The 17,366-nt window shown below is 39.8% G+C and overlaps 1 protein-coding gene across 4 annotated transcripts; it reads left to right on the top strand.

The window, feature by feature from the left end:
• Positions 1-1,352: 1,352 nt before the first annotated feature.
• On the top strand, positions 1,353-16,352 carry LOC114573130 (heterogeneous nuclear ribonucleoprotein Q). Of its 4 annotated transcripts, none has more exons than XM_028605079.1 (11): positions 1,353-1,533; positions 2,642-2,807; positions 5,429-5,547; positions 6,458-6,679; positions 7,657-7,833; positions 9,207-9,342; positions 9,453-9,658; positions 10,657-10,806; positions 10,940-11,061; positions 12,353-12,737; positions 14,491-16,352. In XM_028605079.1, the coding sequence occupies exons 1-11, from the start codon at positions 1,531-1,533 to the stop codon at positions 14,527-14,529; spliced, it is 1,725 nt and encodes a 574-aa protein (XP_028460880.1). In that variant the 5' UTR covers positions 1,353-1,530; the 3' UTR covers positions 14,530-16,352. The 4 variants fall into 4 exon arrangements, with proteins under 4 accessions (XP_028460880.1, XP_028460879.1, XP_028460878.1 ...); XM_028605078.1 differs by having other exon boundaries at positions 14,488-16,352; XM_028605077.1 differs by lacking the exon at positions 14,491-16,352 and having other exon boundaries at positions 10,940-11,040; positions 12,353-13,572.
• Positions 16,353-17,366: the final 1,014 nt, after the last annotated feature.

The raw sequence follows: 17,366 nt of genomic DNA, 5'->3' as shown, positions 1-17,366 counted from the left end.
CATTTCAGATCGACACATACTCAAATGATCCAATAATATAACTTTAAATAAATAAATAAATAATGTTGTTAATAACAAAAATTTATGTCTAGGGATGAAGTGCTCGCTCAAATACTGGGAGGTCATTGGGGACTTTGTCATCTGGTGTGAGTCAAACCACCTTCACATCAATGCCAGCAAGACAAAGGAGATATTGGTTGACTTTGGCAGGAGGCCAAAGGAATTATACAAATACCTGGGTGTTCACCTCACCAATAAACTGGACTGGTCCAAAAACACAGACTTCCTGTACAAAAAGGGCCAAAGCTGTCTCCACCTGCTGAGGAGACTGAGGTCCTTTTGGTGCGTGCAGGACTCTGTTAAAATAAAAAACTTTTTATGACACTGTGGTTGCGTCTGCAATCTTTTATGCAGTAGCCTGCTGGGGAGCTGGGAGCACAGAGAGGGACAGGAAAAGACTCAACAGACTGGTGAAGAGGGCTAGCTCTGGTCTGGTCTGCCTTCTGGACACCATAGAGGAGGTGGGGGGGGGGGGGATGTTAGCCAGGCTGGCCTCAATCACCGACAACAGCTCTCACCCCCTACACGAGACTGGGAGTTCCCTGAGCAGCTCCTTCAGCAGCAGACTGCTGCACCCTCAGTGCTACTGCAGGTCCTTCATTCCAGCAGCAGTCACTCTTTAATACAACATCATAATGTAGCACTGCTAGCTGTTTCTGCAATATGAGCCATCACTGGACAATATTCTGCACTATGCTTATTTATTTATTACTCTGTGTCACCTCCAACTGTGCAATATGTCATTACTATGCATCTGCACCTTACTCATCTGTATATCTTATATACTGTCTGTTCATATAAGGGTTTTTATTGTGTAAATATGTTTGTTTTATTACTATTATTATAAATAACTAATTCTATTTTTTTCTATTTCTTCTACTTTATGTATATTTTTTCTCCTATGTCTACTTAATGTGTATTTGTGTTATTCTGATGTGTGTACATTTTTTTCTTTTGAGCTGCTGTAGCACAGGAATGTCCCCAATGTGGGATTAATAAAGTCTATCCTATCTTATGTTATGAATAAACAATATAAAATTACAATATGAGACAAAACGAAATACATTATTCTTCTAAAAGTTCACCATACAGTATGACAGTTTTTTTTAAACATTTCTTTAGTGTCTATACGTTTGAAAAAACTTAATATATTTCTTGAATTCACATTAAAAAGCAGTAAAATTGGGGTTACTTTTACTTTGGTAAAATATGCTTTGACTTTGGTAAAATATGCTTTTACTTTGGTAAAAGATAACCGGATGTAAATTAAACTGAGCAGCCCGTGAGAAGCAATCTAGGAAACCCCTTACGCGCAGGCCAGAATCAGAGATCGCGACGTTACGTCGTCGCCATTTTGTTTCACCGGGAGTAAAGAAATCAACCTGAAAAGCACCGGGCGTGAATATTTTCCTTTATTTGAAGCACATTCAACACGGCGGATAAGCACCGTGCACCCAAGTTAAGATTCGCATGGTACGTAGCACCGAGCTGTCGGTATACTACGGAAACACGCTGTGTTTTGTTGTTGAGCTAGCGGTCAGTGTCAGCTACATAGCAGCTAGTTTACACGGCTAGCCGGCATTTTGAAAAATGGGCCCGCTTTGACTAAAAGGTTATGCAGTATGGTGGTATCCATGGAGCATTAGCACCAAATTTAGAAAGCAAAACAAAATGCCCGTATAGATTAAGATCTGACGTTTATTTTTTAACTGCACCATCATTCAGTTTGCTTCTATCTACACGCGGAGACCGGGGGCCTGTGCTCTGCACGAGCCCGTGCAGCTAGCTAACGTTAGCTAACAGAGCTGTGTGTGGGTGTGTATATGTGTCTATATATATATATATATATATATATATGTGTGTGTGTGTGAGCGTGAGAGAGAGACCGACCAAGGCCTGTGCTCTGCACGAGCCCGTGCAGCTAGCCAACGTTAGCTAACAGAGGCGTGGTGGATGTTTGGAAAACGAGCTGCAATTAACGTTAGCCGAAGATTATGAGCCCTATATTTATTTTGTTTAGCTGCCAGGGTAACGCGAACTGCATTACTGCCCTACTCAATGATTGTCAGACCTTAAAGTTAACGGGTTTCGGACTGTGCGCGTGTAACGTTACTGAGCACACTTTTACTCACGTTAACATTACATCCCTTTTTACATTAGTGTATTATATAGAGGTTATATTGTATCCCTATACATGCATTTACATTTCTGCATTATTTAAGGCCTTACCTTACTGTCTTTACTTATGGTTTTCTTTTCGTACTTTTTAATGAGCGTCTTTGAATGGAGCCTAATATCTTAAAACATTAATATGAAATTAACAATAAATACAGAAAACGAATTTAAACATACAAAATAACTGTTCACTGTGAATGTTAAACGTCAGCTTTTGTAATTTGTGTGCATATAACAATGACTAAACACTCTCTACTCACGTAACGATAACTGTTAACAGTTTGTGAATGGTGTCCAGACTTGAACGATGGCGCCAAACCGCCCAGCTACCTTGTTGTTGTTGTTGTTGCTGCTCTTGTAACTGCTACTGTTGTTGGGTAACTCTGCTATAATCTCATCCGCACAGATGTCTGGAGACATGGCCACAGATCATGTAAATGGGAATGGTACGGAGGAACCAATGGACACTACCACAGAGGCAGAGGTGACCCGCTCAGAACACTTCCCAGCTTTACTGGAGGCTGGTTTACCTCAAAATGTTGCTGAGAAGCTGGATGAACTTTACGTAGCAGGTAAGCAGCAGAAGTTGAATCTATGCGGGGTGTGTGTTCTGCCATTTGTCTCTTGTGTTCATACAAATGTAAGGCGTCACTGCAATGTTGACATACACGACTCGTCTGAGAGATGCGGAGTAGCCATGAAAGTCTACCCTTTTGTTCCCCTTTAAGGATAAGGCTGGTGATTTTCGTATGTCAACAAATCCCATGAAAAGACCAGAACCAACAATGATTTGATCCAACCTTTAAGTTTGTATCTCCATGGAGTAAACTATGGATCTAAAGCAGGCTTTATCGAATTCGTCTTTAAGTGACATTCTTGTCCAAAAGCTACTTAAGCACACCAATGGCCACTCGCACACAGTCTTGGTTATTGGATATAGACCCACACATATATATTTACTATTTGTGTATCACAGAAGAACGTTTCTTCTGCTGCAAATTGAAAAAAGTTGCTACACGTTAAGTGCTGCCATGCTATTATAAAATATAGAAACTGGATTGTGTAGGTAAAAGAATGGGTGTAGCCAAGAAATGTAGATGGAAGCCATCTGGTGCTACCGTGACATCGGCACAAACAATAGAGCAGCTGTCCGCTGGCAGCAGGTGAATTGTCCTCTTTGATCAGGAGCCACGGGGATGTTCTTCAGCACAGTTAACCTAAACATTAGTGGTTGATAGAAAAGCTGTTGGGTTGAAGTATTTTTAACACCTAACTGCATATCTCAGGGTTTTCCAGACCATTGTAAGGGTTAAGGAGCAGCACCCGGGGCCGAGTTTTAGAGCTGCACGATATACTAGTTTTTTTTTTTAATTGTCAATCGCGATATCAACCGGCGCAGTACCGCATCGCAAAAGACACTCTTTTTAGTTGGAAGAAAATATCAGCAGAAAACAGCACTTTAAAATGTAACTGTTCTTTTTTTTTTTTAGTGCTGCCTTTTTATATTCAATTCTATGTTTAATTTGATCAATAAAACGATGTTGGAAATTATTTCCTTTCATTATTCATTAAATCCAACAAGCAATTGGTTGTATTTTAGCAGAACTGAGAACACTTTAATATCTCGTTGATTTATCGCAACTTATATCGTTATCGCATATCTTCCTAATACCGTGCAGACGTGATAAATGGGCTAGTAAGAGAAACTGTGCAAAAAAACGGGTGCTTTTTTGGGGTGAAAATGTAACATTTTCTTCAGGAAGGACGGCTGTTTTTGATGCTTTTTTTTTTTCAAAGCTTTATTCTGCTGTTTTCTAGTCTTTTTTTTTTTTTTTTTTTTTTTTTTTTTTTTTTTTTTTTTATGCCTTTAGTTGCTTTTTTTCAGTGTTTTTTGACACTTTTGTCATTTTAGTCAACATTCTTTGACGTTTTTTAAACATTTTAATTGCGAAGAGCACTGCGTTGAACGATCAATGTTATTTTTGGGCAATTTTGTTGAAAGAAACCCACATTTCTGATATTGAAAACTTAAAGGAGTCAGACTTGACCCGAGGACAACAGGAGGGTTAAGGTACGGCACCCGGGCCGTTTATGGCTGCTGTTCCTCAGCATCCAAAGCATCAAAACTAACTAAATGACACTCTGATATACTCAGATCTAGGGCTGCACGATATGAGGAAAATATGCGATAACGTTGTTGAATATCGCAACAGCGATATTACTTGTGATTAATTAAAAGATATTAGAGTGTACTCGGTTCGGCCTTTCTGTTGCTTTTAGTATTCTTTTAAAATACAACAAATTGCTTGTTGAATTTAAAACAAATAATCATTCCAACTTTCTTTTATTGAACAAATGAAACATTGAATTGACAATGACAGGGAATACTATAAAACAATGACACATACATTTAAAGTGCCGTTTTCTACTGATTTTCAACTAACACATAAAATCTTGTCTTTAGCGATATGTATATTCCGCCAGTTGATATTGCGATGACAGAATGTAGCTTCAGTAATGGTTCAATACCAGGGTCTCTCCTAAGTGGAATGTAGCCATCAGTAATGGTTTTGAATACATCTGTTAATGTGCTTTTCCTACTATGACATGTCAACATGTCTGCTGTGAAAATGGCCTATTAATACATGACACTCGGATATACTCAAATCTAATCATTGTAGTCAGATTTGTCTTTAAGCTTTTTGAGTGTTAATTATTTATGATCTGCTCTAGCTTTTCCAACATTTTAGGCACAGATATGGTGATAATAATGGTCCAGAAACAATGTCTTAATTGCTTCTTTTTTTTATTTGAAAAACCTTAAAGGTTCTTGAGGTACCCCTAAACCCTTCTGCCAAATATGTCATAAGTCTCCCACAAACCCAGGGAAAACACTGTCTCTGTTACTTGTTTCCATAAAACTGTCATTTTGATTTGAGTCTTGAGGATATTGTTTGTATTGCAACACGTTAGTATGCGTAATGAAACTTGGATGCAATCAGGGCATTGTGCTTTCAGATTTTATTCTCTTTAGTTCCTTCTGGTGCAGACCCATTTTTTTTTATTAAGCCTCTGTCTGCCTCTGCCTCATGTCCTTTTTTTGTTTTTCTCAGTGCTAACCTGTCCAGATGATTGTGTCTTCATCTTCCCTTTTACACCATATTTACTATGTTTTTGTTGTTGTGCTCATCAGGCCTGGTAGCACATAGTGACCTAGACGAAAGGGCTCTTGAAGCTTTGAAAGAATTCAATGAGGACGGAGCCCTGCAAGTGCTGCTCCAGTTCAAAGAGAGTGACCTGTCACATGTGCAAGTAAGTTTAATCATCTGAAAGACAAACGGGTCTTTGTTCTAGGGCTGTGCTCGATTGAAGAAATTCTTAGTCGACTAACGCTCATTCAGTTGTATCGAATAATCGATTAGTTGATTTAATCAACAGATCTGTAAATTTGAGTTTCTCCGTAAAGAGTCGTGCTAAAAGCACCGCTTTTTAATTCTTGTGTTTACCAGAGATGTGCTCGTACGTTTCTTGGAAAGAAGTCATTCAGCATCAAACATGACTAATGGACTAAAGAAATCTAAGTTGACTAAGACCAAAACGACCGATTAATTGACTAAGAGGGAGCAGCCCTACTTTGTTCAAATGTTTTTTAGAACCGTCTATGTTGTATAGAGTTCAATGCTAAGGTTTTTTTTTCCCTCACATGTCCGGTCGGGCTAGCAAAAAAAATTATACTGGCCTGACTGTTTTTTTTTGTTTTTTTTTTTTTGGGGGGAGTTTCGAAGTGTCGAAAAAAATAATCTAAATATCGAAAAATGCAAATAAACTGAAATAAAAGTAAAATGTTGAAAGTACCAAAAGTGTAAAAAAATAAATAAATAAAAAGGATTGTCAAAGGCCTCTAACGCAATTCTTGATTGGCCAACGGCACATTTAAATAAAATGATTTACAATACAATGATGCCCAAACAGGCGACTGTTATATTAACTTGCCCCACGTGGCCTTTTACTGGCCCCGGGCCATCGGGCAACCTTATTGTTGAACCCTGTTGTGTGCTATAACCTTAAAAAGGTAATTTATTTAACGGTTGTGATTGGAAATTGGCTTGAATGGGCTCTTGACCAGACTTGCAGAGCAAATCTCAAATTTGCCCAAAGTTTGTCAGGGTTTTCCCAGGCTACACCACCATGAAATTTATAACTTGGTTCTTTTCTTTTCCAGAACAAAAGTGCCTTTCTCTGTGGGGTGATGAAGACTTACAGACAGAGGGAGAAACAAGGGACTAAAGTTTCAGACTCCACTAAAGGACCAGATGAGGCCAAAATCAAGGAACTCCTGGACAGAACCAACTACACACTCGATGTAACAACAGGCCAACGAAAGTATGGCGGGCCCCCACCTGAGTCTGTGTACACGGGCGCCCAACCCAACGTTGGAACAGAGGTACACATTGTCACGTAAATCAAAGAGTCAGCCAGGGTTAAAAACTGAACCGGTTTTCTTTGACTGGAAGCAAATAGTTTTCATCTGGTCTTTTGCTCAACAAAGATATAAAGACTAGAAGAATAGTATTAGAATGTTTCACTTTCAGACATTAAGCAATGCTGACTTCTGGGATGTTAACTGCAAATATTTTGCATATCACTTCAAATGATGAAGTTCCTTTTGCTAGACCTTGTAAACAATGTTTTACTGTGGATTTGGGAACTGCATAAGTTAGTACAAAAGTGATTGTTTGAACAACTTATTACATTTAGTCTATACAGACTGTTTAAATGAAAGAAAGGATAGTGAAATGTTAGTTGAACTTTGCATTGATCTAAAGTCAACTATGAACTTTACCTTGCTTGCTTCTGTCAGCTTTTAAAGGTGCTCTAAGCAATGTTGGGTCACGTTACTTCTTGACATTCGCAGTATTGTCTAACAACAAGGGCTAGCTCGCACCTCACTCCTCCTCATCCCTCCCCCTCCCTTCTGTGCTTCTGTGCACTAACCCTCCACCCCCAAATCCTCCTTAGTAGTTTGTTTTTGTTTCCGTTTATGGAGTCTGGGCTGTCTACAGAGGCCGTGTGTTTTTTACAGTGTGTTCAGGGGACAGTCAGCTAGTGGATAGTGAGATGTTTGCTGTATGTGACAAAAAAACTTTTGTAGCCTAAAAACCGCGTGACATCGCTTCGAGCACCTTTTTAAGCGGCTAAAATGTATAAGAAGCCACTAGATTTAATACATGCAGATATGTTAAACAATAAAATTGCAATGACTACACTCATTTTTATTTAAAGGAAACAAATTCACTAAGATCACATTCTTATGAATGCTATTCTCATTAAAAGCTTCATTTCTTTCTGCTTCATATAAAGAGGCAGTGGAGTCTGTAAGTGTGATGTGTGAATCTTTGTTTTGTTTTTTTCCCTCCCTAGATTTTTGTCGGGAAGATTCCCCGCGACTTGTTTGAAGACGAGCTGGTTCCCCTCTTTGAGAAGGCTGGACCCATCTGGGACCTGAGGTTAATGATGGACCCACTCAGTGGCCTGAACAGGGGCTACGCCTTCGTCACGTTCTGCACTAAAGAAGCCGCCCAGGAGGCTGTGAAGCTGGTGAGTGTCTGCTCAAGGGTGACCAACATGTACATAGAAATGGATCCCTTTTAAACTCTTTTTGTGCTCACACAGCATGAGATAGCTATGTCACCGCACAAGTTTACTCTTAAACTGAACCTTTTTATGGCACGTGCTTCTAATAGATTCCCACATTCCTGGCTCCAATTCCTCTGTGACAGTTGTACCCAAACTCATAATAGATTTACACATTCTTGTGGGTAAAGTTTGCCCCCAGACAAACCTTCTTGTGTAGTACCCTACATACAAGATATAAAATACATTTTAAACATGTAGGCTGAAATATCCAACCTATCAGTGAGTTTGTCAGGAATGCACTGTTCAGCAGAACAGTCTTCTCTTCTAGGGAACAGAAGTTGGACTGAACTAGTTTCTATTTTGCAGCCAAGCAACTTGTGTGTGCATAAAGTTCCTGCATACTCCACTCAGGGTTTCCACGGGGTCTTAAAAAGTCTAAAATTTTAAAATCTAAATTTTAGGCCTTAAAAAGTCTTCAATTCGCTGAGGAATTGTGTTCTAGGTCTTAAGTCATTTCAAACGGGTCTACATTTTCTCATTGAAATGCTCCTGCCATGCTTTACAATGTAGGTTTTATTTTTTTCTCTTTTTTTTATTTTTTCTTTCCCTACTCCAAATATAATTTGCTGAATTACGAATACAAATGAGAACATGCAATTTAAATTATATTTATATTGCAATAGCACATGACTCTCATTCGAAACGGATTAAATTTTTTAGCTATATATATATATATATATATATATATATATATATATATATATATATATATATATATATAAAAATTTAATATATTATATAATTTTATATATATATACATACATACACATATATATATATATATATATATATATATATATATATACATATATACATATACATACACACACACACACACACACACACAAAATCAATATCAGAGTCCAGAATCGGCTAAACTTGTATGTCATGATATAGGTCTTAAATTTAATTTATAATGGTCTTAAATTTGCCACTAACAATAATCTAGAAGCCTGAAAATAGCTATTTAAATAAAAACTGTTAAACAAGCAGAACATAAACTTAAGTACAAGCGCTAATCTCAGTTTTACTGTCGAGTCTGGCGGTGTCCGACTCTCCAGGTGATCTGTACGGACTAATATTTAGATATTAATACTACTTTTTTTTTTTTTTTTTTTTTTAAGCAGTTTTGTTGATTGGGGTTTGATTTACTCAAGCATAATAGACATGCTTGTTTGTCGAATTGTCAGAAATGACCCCCCCAAGAGGCCTGTTCTGAGTCAGGAAAAACCCTGATATATGGCTGATATGTTTTCCCCCGCTTTTGTTCACAGTGCAATAATCATGAGATCCGCCCTGGCAAGCACATTGGGGTGTGTATATCTGTCGCCAACAACAGGCTATTCGTTGGCTCCATTCCCAAGAGTAAAACAAAGGAACAGATTGTTGAAGAGTTTGGTAAAGTCACAGGTAAAAACCTTTTTTTTTTTTATATAGATTCATGTAATTGTGTTCTGTAATGCCGCCCCTGCTGCAGTTTTTAAATTCCGAAAATCTGTCTTGTTTCTGTCTTCTTACAGAGGGCCTCAGTGATGTCATACTTTACCATCAACCCGACGACAAAAAGAAGAACCGAGGCTTCTGCTTCCTGGAGTACGAAGACCACAAAACGGCCGCTCAGGCTCGTCGCCGGCTAATGAGCGGCAAGGTGAAGGTTTGGGGTAACGTGGTGACGGTGGAGTGGGCCGATCCCATCGAAGATCCCGACCCAGAGGTCATGGCCAAGGTGAGCTTCAATGAGTGTGACGCTATGTCAGGGGTGTCAGGCCCCTGCAGGGCCATCAAATGTAAATGTAAAAGGACTGTCAGATAAACGATTCACACACATTCGTACACCGTGGCCGAGGCTGCCGTATAAGGTGCCACATGCTCATCAGATGGACATTCACACACATTCTGGGGTTCAGTGTCTTGCTACATCGACATTGGACTGCAGGGCCAGGGATCGAACCACCAACCTTCCTATTGGTAGGGGACCGCTCTGCACCAAGCCCTGTCAAGACATGTATTGTTTAATGACGTGATTTTATTTAATCAGAAAGTTAAATGTCTTTGACAGTTATTGCATCTCATGCGTCTCATAATCTTTTTCACATACAATTTGGCTCACATAAAGCCCTAAAAAGTCAGCAAAAAGTTTTTTTAGTCATCATAGAATTTAGCAAAAACAATGCATTCTGATTACATGTTCAAAAGTAGGCCTGAATATGCAAACTCGTTGGTTCCGTGGGTATTTCGGAGTCTCAAAGTCAGCAAATCTGCCAAATTTGGCTTTGAGCCACATGTGATAGCAGTTTGCAAACATTTTCCCTTCTTTTGGTTTGATGCACAACTAGGCGGTCCGAAGTTTATGGTAAACCTAAATTGATTTGTGAGCTGGTCGAAATTTGCGAGGGCCCGGATTTGGACCATGGGCCTTGAGTTTTACACGTGCTAAATGATGGAAAACGACAACTTGAAAGTAGGAATGGTAAACGCAATGTCTGGAAACGTCAGGCAAAGGGATGGCAGCTTTATTTATATAGCACATTTCAGCAACCAGGCAATTCAAAGTGCTTGATATAAAACATTAAAGAGCAATTAGAAACATTTTGTTAAAAAGAATAAACAATCTTTTTCACATAAAGGAGTATTCATCCTAAAAATCAAATTATGGCACATATAATTAACTTGTTAGAGGAGAGATGAACATTAAATTTGAGCTTCTTCCTGTCCACTTCGCAGGTGAAGGTTTTATTTGTGAGAAATCTTGCCAATGGGGTCACAGAGGAGATCCTGGAGACGTCATTTAGTGAGTTTGGAAAACTGGAGCGAGTTAAGAAGCTCAAAGACTACGCCTTCATTCACTTTGAAGAGAGGGACGGTGCAGTGAAGGTATGGATTTTCTGAAGTTGTTATACATTTAAGTTTCTCAGCCTGAATCTAAATAATAAGTTGTGATGATTGTCGAACTAAAAGACAGTCTTCAGGAATGTTAACATGTGTCCGACTGGCTGCTTTTTCTCAGGCGTTGGAAGAAATGAATGGGAAGGAGCTGGAGGGAGAGCCGATTGAGATCGTCTTCGCCAAGCCACCGGATCAGAAAAGGAAGGAGCGCAAGCAACAGAGGCAAGCAGCCAAAACACAAATGTAAGAAACGGATCAGAATAAATTAATATATAAATCAGAATCAGCTTTATTGGCCAGGTTTGCGTAAACAATAAAGGAATTTGACTCCGGTTAATCTTTGCTCTTAAAGTACAACACTTACTGAACATAAAGAATAAAAACAAAGGACAGTAAGAAATTTAAAAAGAAATACTGTTAAGTATATAGTATAACAATACAGTAGAGTTTACAAAAATGTACAATAACAATTGAAGAGAAGGAATAGTGAAATATCAGTATAGTCTGAGATTTAAGATTTAACTATAGTGCAAGGCAGTTCAGTGCACGGGTAATGTATTAATTATTTTAATTGTAAGATTAAATATAAATGGTTAATTTCGTACAACACACAAAAGAATAAGCAAAATAAATAAATACTCTTTATATAAAAACTCTTGTCCGGGAGGAAGCAAATTGCTTTTTGGCTTTTATCCTTTTTTTGAAATTTACATACCCTTTTTTACATCTTTAATTACAAAAATAGTTAATATCCAAATTAGAGTTGCACGATATTGACAAAATGTGATATTGCGATATCTATATTAATTTAGATTTTTTTGAAACATGTAAAATTACAAAAGTTACGGGAGAACGCATCAAAATAGATTGATAACAAATACAACACTAGGTTTATTTCAACTGACGGTCATATTGGACTGGTCCAACATGAATAAATAAATAAGGACCATGTCTACAGAACAGGACCTGTTCTACTGGTTGGACAGAATAAAATAAATAAAACAGGACAAAACTTTTCTTTCACTTCTGATTCGTTCCGTTTGTTTTCTCTATCTGTTTCTTCACTTACACTGTCACACTGTTGAAATATGCACACACGTGGTATGCTCCATAGGGTTGGTCACATAGTGACCCACGAACATGTGCAAGTGGCACGGTAACTGGCCAATGAAACATGACCATTACGGTGTTTCAAGCTCTAAATCAAACACAACTAAGCCGCACAGCCAACGGACGGGACGCAGCGCTCCACAAAATACACAAACTAAAAACTAAATGTTGCATACTTATCGCGACACTTTCAATATAATATTGCGCAACGTGATAACTGTATTGAGTCGATATATCATGCACCCCTACTTTTTTACATCTTTTAATTACAAAAATAGTTAAATGTCCAAATGTAAAAAGTGTTTTCAATCTATCGTTTCTCAATATGCAACCATACAACCCTATAACTGATCAAAGATCCCGATCCCATCCTCTGATATTGTGTCTCTATTCTTATTCCTCGTTTTCTTTCACACTCTCTAAGGTATGATGACTATTACTACTACCCTCCTCCTTCCCACATGCCGCCTCCTGTCAGAGGCCGGGGCAGAGGCGGCAACCGGGGCGGCTATGCCGCTTACCCCCCTGACTACTACGGCTACGAGGACTACTACGACTACTACGGCTATGACTACCACAACTACCGCGGCGGCTACGACGACCCCTACTACGGCTACGACGACTTCCAGGCGCCGAGCCGAGGACGAGGCGGCAACCGGGGCTCCCGGGGAGGATCCTCACCGGCCAGAGGGCGTGGTGGCGTCGGGGTACCCAGAGGCAGGGCCAACTTCTCCCAGCGGGGCGGGCCCGGGCCGGGCCGTGGCGTGCGGGGAGCAAGAGGAGGCGTGCCGCCGAGAGGGCGCGGAGGGGTACGTGGTGCTCGGGGTGGCCGCGGTGGAAATGTAGGAGGAAAGCGCAAAGCTGATGGGTACAACCAGCCAGATTCCAAGCGTCGCCAGACCAATAATCAGAACTGGGGCTCTCAACCCATTGCTCAGCAACCGCTCCAGGGTGGTGATCATTCTGGTAACTATTCCGGTTACAAATCCGACAACCAGGAATTTTATCAGGATTCTTTTGGGCAACAGTGGAAGTAAACCAGTAGGGCTTTGATAACAAAATACGTGTTTATTGTTTTTTGTTTTTGTCATTTTATTTAGAGACTTGATCTGATTGGCCCTCTATCCCGTACGGTTGCCTACATTTTTTTTTTCCTCAAAATTGGGTGACATCTGGCAAGATATCTTTTTGTACATATTTTAATAATCCGCTTGGACTCGAACCGTAGTCACACTCCTACCTGTTTCTGGCAACTGGTTTTCTTTTTATCCTTTTTTTTTTTTTTTTTTTTTTTTTTAAGATGGTCGTTTTAACGATTTCCCATACCGTTTGGAAAAATTTTTAGATGCAAATATGTGCTCGAGCTGTCTATTTGGCTTATAGCTTTATGTATGTTTTTAGAGATTCTGGTTTCCATGTTTTAATTAGCTAACAGCAACAAAGCATATGTCTCCTAAACATGTATTTAAAACAAATGAAAATACAATTTGTATTGTCACAAAGTAATGCGTGTCTTGTTATTGAAAGAAAAAAAGAAAAAAAAGGGACCGGTAGTCCTATTTTTTGGCTTTACATTTTGGCTTGTATTCTTTGCTGTTTGTCTGCTTTAATAAAATACACGCACACGTGTACAAAAACTTCAAATTGTGTTGCAAATTCATGTTTCGGCAAATTCTCTCTTCAAATTGCCTTCAAATTTAAGGCTCCTTGTGGAAGAAAATGGACTAAAGGTTTGCCAATGTTGGCCACATGCTACAGTGTCACCTTGCATGCCATCAAATTCCAAATCACCTACTTCTATAGTCGGCATCTCTCAAGTGCTCTGTATGTGTGGTGACATACTTCATCCTTATGAGTTCCTCTCATGTCCAAAAACATGTTTCACAAATTGGTGTCCCAAATTCACTGTCAACGCAGCATCAGTCGTAAGCCCTGCCCCCCCTACGAGTCTGTCACATAAAGTCCTCTTTGTTACTAGTCGGAATAAAAGCACAATTTGATTTATTAACGTGAAAGTGAAGCTTTTCCTTGTCCCAGAAGGATCTACATCTAGCTGTTGAAGGCCTGGATACTAATCTTGCATGTTTATCTAGAGGATTGCTCTTGTGAGAGATAACTGCCATGCATGACTCGCTTGTAGTGGTTTTTGTTCAGTTTGCTTTTATAGTTTACTTAATGGCTGTTCTTTACCCCCCCACCTCCCCTTTCTCTCTCTGCCTGTCTAAGCGTGTTCACGTCTCACCTGCTGCACCTCCAAACCATTTAATTTATGATCTGATCCGGGCCGTTAAATCTCTGTTTGTCGTCCTCCTTTAAGGCATTGACGTGCATGTTAAATCAGAGTGCGTGCCAGTCTGTGAGAGTGCTGCTTTGTCTTCTAATGTACGCAAATTCATGTTTTACTTGTTACAATGTTCTCCCTTTTACAGTTATACTGAGCGAGTGTGTGTGTGTGTGTGTGTGAGCGCGAGGGACTCAAAGCTGTAGATGTGTGTGTGTGTAGATGTAACATGATCCTGTTTGCCATTCTCTAATTGCTTCCTTTTGTTACCTGACTAGCAGGAAAAAGGGGTCGAGGCCGGTCCTGATGTGTCGCTATGAAGACTGACCAGCGTCTGGCGTTGCACGCTGCAGGCTGCCAGTGGAAGGAATGGTAAGGTCAACTGACTCAGTGGTCCAATGGCATTCCCGCCCTTTTTTTTTTTTTCTCCCGAACCTGCCATGTTCAAAGATAATCACAAGAGCCAAACATGGGCTTGCTTTTCTTAGAAAGAAAACGTTTTCAAGCTCCCCCAGCCCGACACCTGAAAATATGCCATTTGAGACTTGCTGAGTAGGAGTTCATGATGGACATCCTCCTGGAAAAGTCTTTGCACTTTTTTTAAGTTTTAAGTTTTGGAGTGGTTTAGTGAAATTCTATGCTATTTTTGTTGTATTCTTTGAGCTGCTAAGTCCAGTTCAGACCAAAGATGTGCGATGAGAGGAGTTACTACTGCACCTTCTTGCAATGCGCCAATCTGCAGAGTTCTGAAACCTGCCAGCTAACAACCAATAAGACAGGATGCTTTAACTCCATAGCATCGGGGGGGGTTAGCAGCTGGATATCATGTGTAGAGTCTTAAAAGAATATATGAATGACTGTGATGGTGAGATTCTTGCTACAGTTGCATTTCTAGCAGCGATGAAACGGTGAAAATGTTTTCTTTCTCTGCTTTGTTCTAACTGCGCTCCCTCTTTTCAGTTCCTCTATCACTCTCCACCACGTACCAATCGCTTGCTGGCGCTCGTTAAGTCTGTTTTAAAACTGCCATTTCAACCAGCTGACACATAACTGTAACCGAAATAAAATAGATTATGGATGATTTTATTACTATAGTTTATAGCGGACTTCTCTATTGGCTGTAGAAACAGGAGACGTCTCTTACGTTCTAAAACCAGCCTCTGGAGACTCCACCAGCCGAGTCGCAGCCACGCCATCGGCTCTTTTGAGTCGAGCTGAGACGGGCCTGAAACGTTCGAAAACAGGTTTCGTCTTGTCACAAGTCTTTGGTCTGAACTGGACTTAAAACTACATCTTTACGATGGACTTTATGTGATAATCTACGATTATCAGAGATGGTGTTGAGATGCGATCACCTTCTCTCGAAGGTCGGGCATTCCAGGAACAGGGTTCTTTAAGAACTTGCACCACCATGGGTCCGTTAACTACCTCCGTTTCGAGGACTCGCCTGCTCTGCCCCTTTTTTGTACTCAAGGAAACTGAGGCACTTTCACTCCACCTCAGCGATATGCACAGGCAGCAACAGAGCACTTGATGAATTTTAGCTCTTAGTTGAGGCTACATCTACACTACTACGTTCTGCTTTAGAAACTGTTACCTCTTAACACGTTAAAGAGGATACGTTTGTCTCTCTCCCTCCATATTATAGCATTAATATATCAAAATGTCATATTCCACTTTGTATCTTTTCTTCTCTTCTGCAAAATATACATTTGTTGGTACACTATAACCGTAGACAAACTTGTAAATACAGATAAATATGTACCTTTGTAATCATAATTTTCTTTATTATTATATTGGGGAACTTGTGTTTGGTTGACTGAAAACCAGTACAGTCTTAGTCTACATCTTGACTAATGTGTTTTGGTTTAAAAACGAATATCTTTTTCTACGTTCACGCCTCGCGTCCACACTACTCTGCCGTTTCGGAGCCCCTAAAACTTTAACATTTGGAAACACTGCTGCCTCCGTTTTTGGTTTGAAAACTCTGGGGTTGCTTTGTAGTCTGGATGGACACAAACCGAGACCTATGGAAACCACGACGTCGTATCGGTTAGGTAGCTTACAGACCTTTCAGTAACAGTTCTGTCTGTCTCTCTGATTGTCTGTCTATCTGACAGTCTCTCTGACTATCTCTCTGATGCGTCCGTCTATCTGACAGTCTCTCTGACTATCTCTCTGATGCGTCCGTCAGTTTTATCGGTTAAGTAGCTTACATACCTTTCAGTAAGTTCCGCATTGTCGTCGCTGCAAGCTAATAAATGTTTTTGACGCTTTTTTGGGAGGTTTAGTTGCTTTTTTTTGTCACATTTTCCCACGTTTTTGTCGCTTTCTCCAAAAGTATTTTCTGTATTTTCAATTTATACATCCATGATTTTCAACCGCAGAGTAACATCAGGCAATCTGTTGCGTTAATATGGACGCAGATTAGTTCTGCTACTGGCGCTGAAAACAAAGGGAGATCGTTTTTGTCTCAAAACGCCGCTTGTAAAAAAAATCAAAACGTAGCATGGTAGATGTAGCCTCAGAGATATACACAAGCAACAACGACAGAGCACTTAATGACTTTGAGCTCTCGGTTGAAACTTGACGTTGGCTGTAGCTCCTCCGGAAATGAGCCTGAAGAAGCCTTGCTGTCTTGATAAATGAGTGATGATGTAGTTTACAGACAGAAAGTAGTTTTTCTGTTGTGAAATCATAAATGCCTGGAAACCACAGTCATCCTTTGTCTTCCACGATGGGGAAAAACTGTCTTATGTTTCTGTTTGTACCCATTGATGCAAGGGTGTCTGCAAAGTGATGTTTGTTCTGCACACAAATCGAGATGTGAGTGGTCATTCATGGATTACCACTGACATCCAGTGATGCTGAGGCTCTCTTAAAGGGTAACTGCCGTGTTTTCCAACCTGGACCCTATGTTCCTATGTGTTTGTGTCTAAGTGACTGATGGAAACAACAATCTTTTACATTGGTCCAGTATTTTTTTTTTTAATGGAGTCTGGTGGGTTAAGTGCTAGCAACTTCAGAGCGGTTTCTGGTTAAACAGAAAGGTCTTAAAAGAGGTTTTAAAGGTCTCTCTCTGTAGGGATCCTTTCCATAATGTTGTCAGACACTTGGAATATTAATCTGAGTCTGTCAGCGGCAGAGACACAACTTT

Source organism: Perca flavescens, chromosome 18 (genome assembly GCF_004354835.1).
Source record: "Perca flavescens isolate YP-PL-M2 chromosome 18, PFLA_1.0, whole genome shotgun sequence".
In the NCBI taxonomy this organism is placed as follows: domain Eukaryota; kingdom Metazoa; phylum Chordata; class Actinopteri; order Perciformes; family Percidae; genus Perca; species Perca flavescens.
Note: the sequence above shows the minus strand (reverse complement) of the source record. Positions and strands in the feature narration are given on the sequence as shown.

What these genes read in the sequence shown, in the direction of transcription:
- LOC114573130 (XM_028605076.1), top strand. An exon ending in GGATGAACTTTACGTAGCAG is followed by an intron (nt 2,808 to 5,428) that starts GTAAGCAGCAGA and finishes TGTGCTCATCAG; the next exon opens with GCCTGGTAGCACATAGTGAC. An exon ending in CAAGCAGCCAAAACACAAAT is followed by an intron (nt 11,062 to 12,352) that starts GTAAGAAACGGA and finishes ACACTCTCTAAG; the next exon opens with GTATGATGACTATTACTACT.